Here is a 16247-nt window from a genome sequence, read left to right as displayed (position 1 = left end):
CATGCTGCTGGCTCATTTCAAGCTTTTCATCCACCAGAATCCCTAGGTTCTTCTCCTCAGGGTTGCTCTCAATCCATTCTCTGCCCAGCCTGTGTTTGTACTTGGGATTGCCCAGGTGCAGGACCTTTCACTTGGCCTTGTTGAACCTCATTAGGTTCTTATAGGCCCACCTCTCTAGCCTGTCCAGGCCCCTCCAGATGGCATCCCTTCCCTCCAACGTGTCAGCTGCACCACTCAGCTTGGTGTCATCAGCAAACTTGCTGAGGGTGCACTCGATCCCACTGTCCATGTTGCCAACAAAGCACCAGTCCCAATACTGACCCCTGAGGAATGTCACTTGTCACTGGTCTCCACCTGGACGTCAAGCTGTTGATCACAACACTGAGTGAGACCATCCAGCCAACTCCTTACCCACCAAGTGGTCCATCTGTCAAATCCTTGTCTCTCCAAATTAGAGACAGGGATGTCATATGGGACAGTGTCAAATGCTTTGCAAAAGTCCAGGTAGATTACTTGAGTAAATTATATAATATTAGTAAATTAGTTGACTTTTGAAAGTGAGCTGTCAAAGCAAAATATCATGAAATATTTTACATTTAGCCTTCAGTCCTAAAAAGACATGTTTTTTTACAGCCAGGTAGGGCCTTCTATTTGCAGAAAAGACACGCTTCTGTTCATTCCAAGCCTGGGTTCTTGTTAGATGTGTACTGTTGTGCTACATTTTCTTCAGAGACCTCTCCTGATCACTGCCAGGGAAGTCCAAGCATCCACTGAGGGAACTTCATGACTACAGGGTGTGATGCTGAAGCAGACAGTTCCCAGTCAGGACACGGTATAAGCTGGTGTTGCTGGTTCTTGCCTCTGGAGCATTCAACGTTGCTGCCTCACAGGATCAGGTGCTGTGTCACATCTGCATCACATCAGTTCTGGTCTATTTAGCGCTCTGACTGGGACTGCTCCAAGTGAGGCTTGGGGTGATGTATTTATTTTTTTTTAACTGTTCTGGAGCACTCTAAAGAGGTAGTGTTTTACCCAGTGCTGGAAACAAAATCAGACTCCAGTGGACAGAATACCAGAAACTTCTATGCTTTGTTAGGCTTTAGCTCCACTTTCATTAGTACTTTCCCACACTCTACGTTTATTTATTGGATTATTTACTTATTTATTCCCTCCATTGTTACTCATTTCTCTTGGCTTTTGTGCAACAGACTCCGAAGAAACTCTGAAAGCACCAGCAGGGGGGCCTGGTGCTGTTTGGGGCAGCTCATGGTCAACCAACTTCAGGCCTCGGCCCCGCTCCCTTGCTCCGAGGAGCGCCCCGTGCCCACCCCACAGCGCAGCCCCCAACACCCCGCACGCCGCCGCGGCCGGGCCCCGCCTTGCCCAGGCGGCTCCGCCTCAGAGGCTGGGATCGGGGCTGGGGCCTCTCCCAGAGCCCGCCTGCGGCCATTTCGCCGTTCGTCCCCCTCACGGCTTGCCGGGCCCTGGCCCCAACCCTGGCGCCGGGGGCACCGGCCTCGGCCCCGCCTGGTCCCCTCGGGGTTCCCCCGGGGCTTCGGCTCCCCCTCACCCAAGCAACGAGGCCGTGACTGCAGGTACTGAAACCACCGGGAACCCCCAGTGTGCCCTGAGATGCTCCTCTTGAAAACAATTCATCAAGCCGTTTAAGCTGTGAGTGCTGCTATATATGCAAAGTAATATTTGAAACATAGCTAGAAAGCTAAAAATACCTACGTTTTAAGGAGACCGCACGCTCTGTGCATCTGCGAGTCGTAGGGGTCTTTGCATGTGTGCACCATCAGCCTTTTTGCAGCAGTACACAATCCAGTTTCTTGCAGGTTTGGGTGAGAATCGTCTCTGAAAGCCTGAAGTTTATCGTGTACATTATTGTGCCTCTATGTTTTGTTTGGCATTATCTGTGAAAGCACAGGGAACAAAAAGATTGCTTTGAATTGAATTTCCTGAAGTGTTCATCAGTCGTGGTAACAGTGATGAGAACTGTATTATGATAATGCTGAACAGTTGTAAGTACCAATATACCGCATTTATCATCTGCCCTTATTTTTTTTTTCTCATGCAGGTTGTATTAATGACAAAAGTCAAAAAGTGAATCAAGTTCATGACAAAGTTTAGAAGATAATCCTGTGAAATAGAATGTTTGAAAAGAAGCGTTGAACCTAAGTTTATAAAAATGGAAGGATACAAAGTACTGAAGGTATTAGGAGAGGGATCCTTTGGGAGAGCTCTCCTAGTTCATCACAAAATTACTGACCAGAAGTATGCAATGAAGGAAGTAAGACTTCCTATGGTAAGTGTTACAAACGCATCACCTCCCTATCCACGTTAAAAACAAACAAACAAACATAACTCTCCATACAGTTTGGAAACTGAACACCTTTGCTGAGAGTTCTGTTTATTAGGCATCTGCATGGGGTATAGCTAGGCTGCACCTCATCTGATTTGATATGCAGAATAATAGTAAAACCTGTTCTGTTCCAGAAAACGTGTGGTGATAGGATTAAATGCTTGTTCCCCTGATGTATTTGACTGGATTCCCATCAACTTCACTAGAATCTAGATTTCATCTGTAATACCTAAGGAAGAAATTAGCCTTATGTTATTGTTGAAAAGCAGTTATTCAGGTTACCTGCTCTGCATTTGGGTAACCAAAAAAATCACAAAATGGGGGACACTGGATTTAGTGAGGCTGAAAGGAAGTTAGTACCTGGGCACTTGGTTTTATGCTGAGTTCACACAATACAGCTGTCAGCTGTTCCAAAGTCAGTGTGTGCTGATTTGTTGTTACATAGTTCTATGCTGTTAAAATAGTAAATCATTAACTGAACTAGGAAGACACCCAGGAAGAAGTCTTTAATTAATAATACCCCTTATATTAAAAATGATGGAGTTTTCAAGTTTCTAAAGGACTTGTTAAAATAACTGAAAAAAGTAAATTGAAGAACAATTCTTATAAGAAATGAGGTCCATCATGTGTATATATGAAAATCTACAAGAGTAACCTTTATATAAATGTACTTAAATTTGCAGTCTTCATCTGATGTAGAGAACTCTAGGAAGGAAGCTATTCTGTTGGCTAAAATGAAGCACCCAAATATTGTTGCCTATAAGGAATCATTTGAAGGTAAATATAACAATTTAAAATATCTGTATTTGTTTAAAGTTGCGTACTCCTCGGGGATCAATGTTACTTTTTTTGTTGTTTATCATAAATGTTGTAAACAAAGCACATGTTTATAATACATATTTATTAGAATAGATAATATATAGCATGTAGTTGGAGTTTTATAGTAACAATAATATATTTATCCTGTTCATTAAATTACTAATTATTCTTAAATTACCTAAAATTTAGCTGATGGACATCTGTATATAGTGATGGAATATTGTGATGATGGAGATCTAATGCAAAAGATTAAGCACCAAAGAGGAAAGTTGTTCCCTGAAGACATGGTAAGAAAAGACATAGTTTTGAAACAAGGACCTAGCAATCCTTCTTCATGTAAACCGAAGCATACTATGTCACATAAAACAAGCCATAGATATACAAACACCTTAAATGAAACAAGATACTTACAGATAGAAGAAAAACACTACTTTGATAATTTCCGGCAGAACAAGATAAGTACTGGACTGTAAAAGGAGTAAGAAAAAAATTGCTGTCTGTATCTGCGAAATGCACAGACTGTTAAAAATACAGACAGGTTTGAATGCATAAATTTATGCAATCAAGGAAAAATTTAACACAAAGTTCAGTCAGAATTTAGAGCCCATTAAGAGATACTGCAAATTGGAAGCAAATAAGGCCCTCTGATGAGATAAATGAAAATAACCAGGAGACTAAATAAAATATGTAGCAGTTAAACGTTTGAAGCATTCAGCGTGCATTAACTCCTTTTATCAGAGAAGCTATAAAGTTACTTCAGAGAAGGTTCAAAGTTACACCGTAGTGATTGAAAATGACTTCCTGTCGTTTAGAAGCATCATCTCAGTTCAAATGAAAAGAGCAGAATCCTCACCTAATGTAATACTTAGATTGTCCAAGTATCTCTAGGAACTTTATTTTGTACATTTAAATATAATACATTTCATTTTAGAAACAATATATTATCTCAGTGCAAGGCTTTTTAATCTGCTTATTTGCTATGGAATTGTAATCGGCATGCTTATAATTATACATATTAGAACAAGTTCAGAGGAAGGCCACGAGGTTGATCAAAGGGCTGGAGAGCCTCTGCTTTGAAGACAGGCTGAGAGGGTTGGGGTTGTTCAGCCTGGAGAAGAGAAGGCTCCGGGAGACCTTATAGCGGCCTTCTAGTGCCTAAAGGGGGCCTACAGGAAAGCTGGGGAGGGACTCTTTGTCAGAGAGTGTAGTGATAGGACAAGGGGGAATGGTTTCAAACTAAAGAGGGTAGGTTTAGATTAGATAAAAGTAAGAAATTCTTTACTCAGAGGGTAGTGAGGCACTGGCAGAGGTTGCCCAGAGAAGCTGTGGCTGCCCCATCCCTGGAGGTGCTCAAGGCCAGGCTGGATGGGGCTTTGGGCAACCTGGTCTGGTGGGAGGTCTCCCTGCCCATGGCAGGGGGGTGGAATGGGATGGTCTTTAAGGTCCCTTCCCACCCAAACCATTCTGTGATAATGACCATCAGAGAGTGCCCTGTACTGACTCCCTAGCTTTGTTATCGTTATATACTATTAGATTTTTCAAGATGCAGTAAGCATTCCTTCTGCCATGTTTAAATTATGCTTTTCCTTAAAGAATTCAGTCTTTTCGTGGGAACTGGAGGACACTGTGCTGGAGTTACTTCTAACTGCCGGGTATTCTGAACGTGCTTTTTTTTTTTTTTTTTAATCTATAGGTGAAGTAATCATTACATACAGTATTGAACCATTATAACTCTCCATTACTCTTTTCAGATCCTTCACTGGTTTGTGCAGATGTGCCTGGGTGTGAAACACATTCATGATAAACGTGTGTTGCACAGGGATATCAAATCCAAGGTGAAGCGTGCAAGTTTTTTTGCCATTTACAAGCTCTTCTGCATGCAAATGTTCAAATCCCTCTTCCATAAATTGCTGTTGCTGCTACATGCTATATTCTTCATTTGAACTAAAGAATATTACGTAGATGAAATTGCTGGGTGTATGGAATGATGTAACATTGTGGCCTTAAACATCATCTAAGTATAGCTATACCCTTCATATCCACACTGCTGATAGCACCAATTGCTTGTGGCAGGCTGCAGGTAATTTAAAACAGTAACATAACCATGAAAAATGTGTATGGAGTAAACAGTTTGTAAATGTCTTGGCTTTTTTTTTTTTCTTACAATTTCCTAGCAGAAAGATAGAAATTCAGAAGAAACTGTGACCTTAGGGTTTTGAGTACAGCATTGAGATTAAGGCATTTCTAAGGTCTGATTCTTTCTCTGCTATTGATGCTGTGGCTTTGGGCCTATATAACTGTTCCATTTGCCTTTAAACAAAATGTAGTTCTTAACTTTTTTGTCTAGAAGTACTAGGTAAAGCAAGTAAAAGGAAATATAAAATATCAGAAATTACCATCTTCTTCTTTTCTTTGTATACAAACTGCAGAAACATTTCCTAGAAAAATAGATACATTCTAAAAAAAATCTAAGTATGTAAAACTGTTCTTCTGTTGAAATGCAGAACGTCTTTCTCACTCAAAATGGAAAAGTAAAACTGGGAGATTTCGGATCTGCGTGTCTTCTTGCACAGTATGTGGATATCTCCACTGATCTCAGTGGTGTAAAGTTTTTTTTTTTTATCGTATATAAGTAGTACAAAATGTTTTAAAGCATTACATTTCGTGTGACTTCTCTTTGTCATTTCAATAGTCCTGCGGCATATGCTTGCACGTACGTGGGAACTCCTTATTACGTACCTCCAGAAATATGGGAGAGCATGCCATACAACAACAAAAGGTATTCATGTTTTCGGTGGTCACAGATAATGCCTGACTGATACATGTCTTTTTATTGTTATTTAAATCTGGCTGTGTAGCTGATCTGTATTTGGTTTGGAGAAAGTATTGAACTGAGCAAGGGGTAACTTCAGGGGGTTTTTTTGGGTGGAAAGGCCTTAGTTCCTCTTTACTTAGGTAACTGAAAGTACAGTAACTTAAGCCTTAGAAGTTCAAAACGAGGTGTCCAGACGTCCCTGTGCTTTTGTGAGAGTAAATACACGCATTCAAACACACAAACATACACGTCTGTACGTGCACATATACATATGTGTATGTTTCTTTTGGCTTGTCCTATTTTTAAACTCTTCTTGCCTGTCCTGGTAATTCAGGGATAATGGATACAGATCCAATGACTCTTAGATTTATAGAGCCCAGTTATTCCAGTTCTTATGTGAGAACTTCTGTGAGCAACCTAGTAGTAGCGTGTTCACAGCTTCCACACAGACTCCAAATTACTGTGTCCTTTTATATCCCCTCCCCTGGGTGTGTTCTGTGACCCTAGTTGTACCTGAATCTGATTTCCAAAATGACTCATTTTCACAGGGGAGAAGAGAGCCTTCTAGTGCTTAAGATTGATCTGATTCTCTCACAGGAATAGCATCAAGTTCCTTCTTTTGCAGGTGGCAGTACTTGCTTGCTGTGGAAGAACATGATTGTTTCCCAGTAGGAGAATGTTTATTGGCAGGGGCTAGAATTCCAGCTCTCAGAATTAGGATCCCGTGGCTGCCATCTGTTGTTTAGGGCCATGTAGCACAAAGGCTCTGCAGTACAGAAAGAGATAAATATCATCAAAGCAAATTGCTTAGGAGACGTTCTGGGAATAAAAAGCCAACTACAATTGTATGACAGTCATCCTTATTTACTGTAGGATGGGTTAAAATAAGCAAGATTCTTTCCACTGGAGAGGCTAAACACATTATTGTATTGACTTTTATGATTACTTACCTTTATTTTAGTTTACTTAATTCCATTATGTACACACAGTGAGTTTGACTTTTGCTGGGCTATTTTATTTGCTATTAAATTTTAATTTTTGGCTCCAATTTTCTCTCATCTTTCTCTATGCCTACAGCGATATATGGTCTCTGGGATGCATTCTGTACGAGCTGTGCACTCTTACACATCCAGTAAGTATGGCTTTATTGCTATTAAAGCACTTTGGAATTCCTTAAAATTTAAATAGCAGTTAATTGCACTTTGATGGATTCACAGCCAATTACATATTTGACCGATGTATTTGCTGCTGCTGCTGCTTCTGAAAGAGGGAAGTACTGCTCTGCCCTTCCCAACCCTTCTCCGTTACGTGCCTTCTGTGTTTCAGCAGCTCATGGACCTGTTGAACCCTTTGGTGAAACAATCATTCTTCTAAATTTTTAGAAAACAATTTATTTTCCTTTCTTGCTTGCTTGGTTACCTTCAATATCAGCGAGGTGATCTGGGGCTTACTAAGTCCAGCGGGTGCCAGACTGGTTCAAGATAGCTGTAGGGACGTTGGAACAAGCATTGCATTTTATGGGATCAAGGTGATCCCAGAAGATGGAGGCAAAAATATAATAAGTCAATATAATAAGGCAAATATAATAAGTAATAAATAGCTTGGTGCTTCACATCAGTGATTGATTGATAAACCTGTTGCTTATCCAGTCAAATCAAACAAGTCACTGTTGTACTGGGACAGAGGGAAGCTGGATATATGGCTCTATAGGCCCGTCATTTCTGGGACACTGTGTTTACATCACTGATGCCATGCTTCCTATGTGGTAATTTCCTCTGGCTTCTACATACAGACAGGTGGCTAACATGAGAGGCCTTATCAGGATACGTTGTTTCGGCAAGAAAAAGGGGCTGTCCTAATTTAAGGTCATTTTGCCTTACTTTTTTTGTTAGCATCAGTTTCATTTCATTGTTACTACTATACCTTGAAATCCTTTGTGTTAGCCAAGGATTGTCTACAGCTGCAACTGCTAGCAGGACAGGAGTTTAGAAGTTCATACTGCCTGTGACTGAGTAGTAAGGACATGTGCACGGATGTGTGTTACGCTGAGTAGGTCTGTGGCAGTGTCACAGCTGTTTAGGCAGTGCTTAGAGCTGGGATGTCAAGGAGTGGAGCATCTTTTCCTTTTTGGCAGCAGTGAAATGTTATGCATCTGTTTTTACGCGATGGTCATATCTGTTCTTGCATAGCCTGTCAGAGGTGATGTAAAAGGCTGCTGCACACTGTGGATGCTTGGCTGCAGAGCCAATGGAGTCTACCGTAAGAACACTCTTTCTGCATGGAGATAGAAGTTCTCAGCCATTTTAGCTCAGGTTGTTGCCATCTGTGGTTTTAGCTGTCCCCACTGATACTGCAGTTGTCCAGTGACTTGTGCCTGGTAGCAGTAATTCCTGACTGAAGATTGATAACAGCTGGGAAAAGTAATAGCCTAAGCTATCTCATACAGATTGGCAAGAGAATGTTTGTGCCTTTACAAGATAATGTTGATTTTTTTTTTTTTTAAATCAAAATCTGCATCTTCACTGACTTAGTTTCACTCTTGCAGTTTCTTTCTGATTTCAAGCGCACAAAGTAGAGGACAGTAGATGATCCAATTTTAATCTCTTTTTTCTTACTACAAAAATAAAATTTGAACAATGCTAACTTTATAGTAGTAAACCCTACCTTCTTACCAGTTACACAGCTTATTACTTGCAAGAAGTATTGTGATCACAGTTTGCATATAAAGTTTTAACTAAAACCAGATTTTTTCATACAAAAACATGAAGGAGTTACTGATGTGTTCACACAGGGTCATTATTCCACACCTCTGAATTACAGGCCTGAAATTCTCAAATTGGGATCTAAATCAGCGTGGTTATAGAGAGCCTACATAGATGCATACCACACGTTTTTGCATAGTAAATATTAAAGGTGCTCTTAAATTACATCAGTTTCTTCTCACCTTATTCTTAAACTGTGTGCTCTAATGTTCATTTATTTTTAACGCAGTTTCAAGCAAAAAGCTGGAAACACCTCATCCTAAAGATCTGCAGAGGATCCTACAATCCACTACCATGTCACTATTCCTATGAACTTCAATATCTAATAAAACAGATGTTTAAGAGAAATCCCAAGGATCGTCCATCAGCCAGTACAATTCTTGCAAGAAGTTGCTTGACCAAATTTATCAAAAACTGTTTGCCTCCTGAGGTACGGTATAATCTTTGTCTCTGGACTTGAACAATAGTATCTACGTTTTAGATACTAAATCGATTTATTTTGTAATTCGGTAGTGTATATATAACAAATGAAATGCACTGCTGTGTAGGTCCTATGCTAAAAGCCGTAAACATATTTGTAGGAAGGGTTTGTTTTAAAAAGAAAAGTTGAGTATTGACATGATGCTGCTAAAATTAGACATTGTTAGCTGTCACAATTCTTTTGTATAGTAAGTCCATTTTTAACAAATAACATATACAATAACTTGAGAAAGATTAGAATGGTACTGTACTAGTGTCTTTACATACACATTCCAGGTGGCAGACGAATTCAAGCAGACATTAAAGGAAACCAGAAAACATGAAGGCACGACACTGAGACCACAAGGTAAGTCAGCAACCTTTTTCTTGATCCAGGAATGGTAAAACGCCTAGGAATTGTAAGATCTTCATTACAACTATAAAACATTAATATTATTATGCTGCAATCAAGTTTTAATTATTTCAAAATGTAACATTCTTGAACTTGTATGGAAAATGCTTGAAGGGTGTATGTTACATTCCAACATGAGGCTTCATATTAGAAGGTTTTTAATTGGGCATAGCTGAGTGCTGTACATCATTAGCTTCCCTCCATCAGAAATACAGTGCAGAGCTGGAATACGTAAATTTTTAAGTTTTAGAGTTCTGCTAGAATTAAACTTCCCAATTTTAAAACAAGAAAAACTTTTAGTTGTTGCATCTGTTTTAAATATGGCAGGGCTTTCTTTCCCAGAATACGGTGAAGCAAGTTATTTTTCTTATTTAATTTTTGTAGAGGATTTGTTATTTTTTCTTCTGCATAAATTTAACTGCACCTGGAACTGTACATACTTGCAGTACTATTTTACTGCAGAAAGGTTCAGAGGAACTGAATAGTAGAGAGACTCCCTGTTGAGATTGAGATATGTTGACTTATGAGTAATTTTCATCACCTGGTTCAGTGGTAATGATGTCATACCTCTCAAACATCACCTTACCACAGATGTTTGCCAAATGTACTAACTCTTGTATCTGTCCCTTAACGTGTCAGGTAGTGTTGCGGCTGGTGGAAGCTCAAATAAGAAAGAAAGTAAGGTGAGTATTCAGATATAAATATAAAATTTACATTTTAGCAATTTAAAATGTTCTGTATTATAGAAAAAAAAAAGGCATTTTGAAAACTTAGTAGGCTAAACCAAACCATAGACCAGTATGTCAGCTGTCATCTGCACTCAAATTGCAAAGTTCAGTTGCAGTTTCAATTTCACACCTTTGTAACATTTTGATGTTTTCCACGTTTAGCTGAGTTCCAAAGTGGATTTCATTATACCCCTGTCAAAAAAAAAAACAAACAAAAAACAAAACAAAACAACAAAAAAAAACCACACCTCTAAATTTTGGAATACTGCATAAAATAGTGCATTTTCTTTGCTTTTGGGACACATTTTGAACAGGCTGCTATAGAAACAGTCCAGTCTGGACATAATTCTCACTAGTTTTTAGTGCCCATGTGAGATTTCAGGTGAAGGGCAGTAAGTCACAGATGACCAAGAAATCACTTCTGGATAGATTATAGCAGAGCCTGTCCCAGCCAAATTGAGTATATTTTTCAAAATATGTTGCCAGGAGGGCAATTTTTTTTCTTTTTAATGGGCTTGTCAATCTGAGAAGCTTAATAATTGGGTGCATCTTGTTTTCTTTTGGAATATGACTCGTTTATCTCGATTCTCCTACTATTTTCACATGTTTAAAAAAAATCACTACATTTGTGCTTAGCTTCAAAAACTAAGATTGTCTGTCAAGAAGGGGACACATCAAGAAATGTAGTGTAATAATAGATGTAGTACAGTAGCACTTGCCATTGCCTTCATGGCGTCAGCAGTTTAGTTTTCAGATCCTTAGGCCAGCTTTCTTGTAGCAAAACTAAAATAATCAATGCCATGCTAATATTACTGCTTTGTTTTTCTGGACAACAAAGATAAAGATTAATGTGGTCCTTATTCTTTTAAAGCAAAGTAAAGATGAAAGTAGCAAGCATAGCAACTTGAAAAGTGAAAATATTTCTAAGGATTTGAATAAATGCACAAAGGAGCAAAGGAAAACTGATGCAGGGGGTAAGTCTTACAGTTTTAAGGCTTATGAATGTCATTCTATGCAGTGACATTTAAATGTCATTGATCCAGCCACTTAAACACGTAAAGCATACAAGCCTGCATCTATATAAAACCATGCCACTGCCTGCTACTTCTGGAATTAATGTATTGACTCCTACTGCTCATCTGAGATTTAAAAATAATATAAATCTTGGCCAAACTGTTAAAATATTGTTTGAAAACATTTCGTACGGAATAAATGCATGGGGTTATTCTACACCCTTTTACTGAACTTATTAAAAGGGGTACTGACTTATTCCCATAGAATCAAATATGAAGTGCTGTACTCTTAGTACTAGTTTGAACAGACAATGAAAAACAGGTTAGATGCTGGTTATCATCTTCTTGTTGTTGCAATTACAGCAGAAACTTCTGAAGTCCTCCCAGGTATTACTGATTTGTCACATCCCCATAGGAGAAAATGGGAAAAGAGGTCATTCGATACCATAGTGGATGTCCTGGAAAATGCTTCCTTGCTTTCTGCCAGTTTTACATCTGAAGAGGTTAAAAGTAAGATTTAATTAAATGTGTTTTTATGCATCTTTAATTTAAGTAATATCAGTGCTTCTTCACAAATTTTAAAAGCCAAAGCTTTACAGGTAATAATTAAAATGATGTAAAAATAATTTTAAAATATTCTATTAACCAACACTCCAGAAGTGTTTGTGATGAAAAAAATACATTTGAGACAAACAATTTCTTAGTGGTCTTGGGTGACGGGAGGGTTGCAAAGCCAGAGATAACATTAGCAACCCTAAAACTGTAATCATCACTAAAAAGTTATGCTACCAATCGTCCTCTTAACATGCCGTTTGTGGGGGTAATGCTGAAAATACTGTGCAAAATTAATTTGATGCAGAATGCAGCTGCTGGTCTTTCAAGTGCAGCATTCTGTTGGGAGCATATAACATCTCTGCCTCTACTTCTGTAGTCATTTAATATACAGATAATGCCAATGACAAGAACTACTGATGATGTACCTCAGATGTGAGGCAGAGATTCTTCCTTCTTCTGTATTAACAGCTTTTAACAAGAACGTTTAATATGAGATTTCCTCTGACAAATGTCTCAGTTTTAAACTGACCCCTACCATATTAGATTGTTACAATTTTTTCATTTGATTTTGGAGATGTATTCTAAGTAAGTGTGTATACGTAAATGCTAGCGAAATAAGTAATACAGATTTGAGTAATCAGATGAGATTTGAGATGCAAATGTTACATGATGGGCAGTGAAAGAAGACAGAAAAATGCATGTATTTAGGTGTTCTGCTATTAAAAGGCACAAAAATAGCCACAGGCTCCTTTTTGTGAGCTTTTTAGAGACACCAAATAAGCTTGCAGAGACTCTGGCTCCTCACCTGAGGTCTTGGTTTCCGCTGGCTCCCTCATAACAGAAAGTTGTAATGTTACAATCTCTAATTTTCTTTCCTCTTGATGTTGTCGACTGAAGTATGTTAGGAGAGGCCAGTGGTGCTACAGACTGCAACTTTTCTCCCTTTTTTTCTTTTTCTTAAATGTGTTCTTTGCAATTTGTGCTGCTAATGCCTTTTCATCTAAGAAGTATTTATTAATGATTTTATACCTAGATGGCTCTGTTATAAACTACAGTGAAAATAAGCCACGTAAGCAGTGGAACAAGGAAACACCTCGGACCCTGCTGAACTTTCTCAGTAACACAGACGTCAGCTTAGCATTTAAAACATACACAATTTATAAAACAGGTAAATCCCCAAACATTTTTGCAAATAAGTTTATCAGTAGAGACTTTACGATACATAGGTCCTATGTATGGAGATAGTCTTTTGTGAAATGAACATGAATGCACATTTTGTTTTGTTGTTGTTGTTTTGTTTACCTAATGAAAAGTGGACTTAAAAAAAAAAAAAAAGAAAGAAATCTAAACCAAGAATTCCTGAGTGATTGTACATCTCCAGTCTTTGTACATTTCTTTATGGAGGACTTTCACTTGCAGCTCGAAGGCTGAATGAGTTTGTGACATAAATGCAGAGACTGCAGAGTCATACAGTCTCCATCCGGCACAGTGTATGTGTTAGGGAGGTGCAGTAATAGGGCTGTAACCCATAAGGTAATCCACCATCACTGAGTCAGTACTGCCCTATTTTGAAGACAGGATAGTAAGATGGCATGGCAAAAGGTAATAGTAGTCCGTAGATATGCATCAATGTAGTCATGAATACTTGGTGTCCACTTCAGTTTTATTAGTTATCTCCCCAGTTAGGTAATAGCTTGTACTGGGATTTGCAAAAAACTGGAGACAAATTTGAAAGACATGTGTTTATAAGTCTAATTTTATTTTTCTAAAATTAAGGATTTTGGTGACGCTCATTTTTATCATTTCAAAGCTTCTGCAAATACATTAAGAGGTCCACTTTCTGATGAAACTGAAGCATCTGATGAAGTAGATGGGGAACACGAAGCTATTGTCATAGATTCTGAAAGACTTGAGCCTAGATCTGATGAAGATGACACGTATGTCCAAATAACATCCTTGTATTTTCGCTTTCTTTAGTTCCTTAAAGTGACTTTTCAAAAAGAAAATCCCCTTAAACAACAGCAGTATTTTTTTCAATTAATCTCTCTCTTACATAATATCAAATGTTACTACATTTTAATATCTTAAATACTTTCTTTGCTATGTTTATAGTTATTGATGATGTTGAGATTAAACAGGTTGCTTGTTATTAGCAGATTAGTTTTGCTGGTGACTTTGCAAAAATGAAAGTAGGAGATGAAGTTATATCCACAGTAATGTGCAAACCCTTCTTGCATAAAACATCTTTCTACTCTGACCTTGAAATCAGATAAACAACAGCAACACCACTCACTAGTGGTATGTTTTTTGTATTTGTGTATTAATCTTCCTACTCTTTCATGCATAGTGCAATAAAATCACTTTCGAACCTACTTATTGAAGACATTTTTACAAACTTTTCAATTTTTATGTTCTTTTTCTGTTCATGACCAGTTTTTCCTGTTTTTGAAAAAGCAGAGTATGTCAACATGTTCTGAACAGAAATGCTGTATTTTACAGATGTATGTAGCTTTGGGGGGGTGGGTATTAGGATCTCAAAACCTTAGTCTATGTCATTGTTTATTTTGGTGGCACTGGGACATGAACTACTTAAGTACGTATTACTGCAGTTCAACTGCAAGCCATTAATATCAATGCATATAGTTTCTTGGTGTACGTTTCTTTGCTTCTGATAAAAACTTACTTGGGTAAATTCAAAAGGGAACCCCTACTGGTTTCTCAACTGCAGTAGTGCAGGAAATAAGTCTCTTGCACTGAGATTTTCAACAGTATTTCTCCTAGTTATAGTGTAATTTAAATAAATATATATATATTTATGAAGTTGGATTATTTTGCAAAATAACATTTTGAAATCTATTTTTAGGGACTTTGAGGAAGATGACCCAGATTGGGTGTCGGAACTGGAAATGGTACTGAAACACAGTGACTGAAAACTTACGTTTGGAATTTTTCTACAATAATGAAAGTTAGGCTAACCAATATGTGTAATCCAAATTGTATTTGTTGATAATAGTTGTAGTTACTAGTAAAATGGTCTTGGTCAAAAAAACCTGTGTGCAAGTTTTCTGTAGGGCAAACTAAGGGGAGGGATGCATAATAAATAACCTTTCTAGGTAGAACACTTGCAAATAACAAAAAAAGTAGATATTAAATATATTTAGAGTTGGTAATAGCTTTGTAGAAATATTCAGCCAAAGGCATTAGTGCTAACAGCATTGTTTAAATTGCCTTCTCTGTCTTATTTCAAAGAAGTGACAGTTGTGCATGAAGTTTTTCTTCCTGACTATGTCTTGAAGTACTGCATAGTAGGAATAACTGATTTTGTCTGAAGGGCATTTTATGGAGAACATTTAGCTATGCTAATTATTTGAGGCTTAGTTCACGCAGCTGTTAATCCTCTGACAATACCTGAGAGTGAACTTTTGCCTTCCATGGCAAGATTTTTATATATGCCATTTGCATGTGTAGAACAAACCTACTTTGTTCATTAAAAAGAACAATTTTCCCCATTTTGATAAGGAGATAAACTTCTGCAGGAAGCATTACGTGTAATTTAAGTTTAATGGTGCTATTTGGGCTGGCTGTTGGGTACTAAATAGTCATTAGCGGTGAGAAGCCTGACAGGGAAGTGTAGACATGACCCCAGTACAGTTCTCCCTGGGAGGTGCTTCTGGACTGTGTTAAAATAAATAATACTGGAGAAAAATAAATATGAAAAGCTTTAGAAAATGTCAAGGTGTGGAACGGGGGGGCTGTTTCCCACTTCCCTGTTGCCCACACCCAAAGCCCCTCACAGCGGGCAGAAGGCGCCGGCTGCCTGAAGCAATCCAGCCTCCTTCTCCTCCCGGAGGGGTGCGAGGGCAGTGCCACAGACGCCACACCCCGCCGAGGGCAGGGCAGACAGGGTAAGGCCGCTCATCTTCCTCCTCCTCCTCCGTCTGGCCGCGGGGGGCTCCGGAGGCGGCGGCCGCACGCAGGTACCGTGTCCCCCCGCCCGGACCTCGCCTGAGGGTGGCCCCGGCCAGGGCCGCCTGCTCGGTGCGCGCCGTCGCCATGGCGACGACACCACAGCAGGGCGGGAAGGGCCCCGGCCCGCGGAGATGGCTTCACGCAGGCCGAGGTGGTCTGTTACCGAGCCTGGCTTTCCTTCCTGACAGGAAAAGTGCAGTGTCTTACCAAATCTTCCTGGCTAAAACTTAGTCCAACTAATAAGAAGAGTTTTAGAGTGTGCATGTGTATTAGCCCTCTAAGCTTGCTTGTGGATAGGTTGCAAATACCCAGTGGTAATGACCCAGGCTACTTGGTCATTTCCACCATAG

The 16247-nt window shown here is 39.0% G+C and overlaps 1 protein-coding gene across 3 annotated transcripts; it reads left to right on the top strand.

Moving 5' to 3' along the window:
* The first annotated feature begins 1409 nt into the window (after positions 1–1409).
* On the top strand, positions 1410–14977 carry NEK3 (NIMA related kinase 3). 3 transcript variants are annotated; one of them, XM_035542489.1, is made up of 16 exons: positions 1410–1671; positions 2081–2308; positions 3049–3142; positions 3374–3471; positions 4936–5019; positions 5689–5756; positions 5877–5963; positions 7077–7131; positions 8991–9191; positions 9518–9587; positions 10272–10315; positions 11232–11334; positions 11737–11883; positions 12962–13096; positions 13739–13865; positions 14792–14977. In XM_035542489.1, exons 2-16 carry the CDS (start codon positions 2192–2194, stop codon positions 14856–14858), a joined length of 1497 nt encoding a protein of 498 aa, XP_035398382.1. In that variant the 5' UTR covers positions 1410–1671; positions 2081–2191; the 3' UTR covers positions 14859–14977. The 3 variants fall into 3 exon arrangements, with proteins under 3 accessions (XP_035398382.1, XP_035398380.1, XP_035398381.1); XM_035542487.2 differs by having other exon boundaries at positions 1438–1595; XM_035542488.2 differs by having other exon boundaries at positions 1438–1671; positions 11740–11883.
* The last annotated feature ends 1270 nt before the right edge of the window (positions 14978–16247 follow it).

This window comes from Cygnus atratus, chromosome 1, assembly GCF_013377495.2.
Source record: "Cygnus atratus isolate AKBS03 ecotype Queensland, Australia chromosome 1, CAtr_DNAZoo_HiC_assembly, whole genome shotgun sequence".
NCBI classification, from domain to species: Eukaryota; Metazoa; Chordata; class Aves; order Anseriformes; family Anatidae; genus Cygnus; species Cygnus atratus.
Note: the sequence above shows the minus strand (reverse complement) of the source record. Positions and strands in the feature narration are given on the sequence as shown.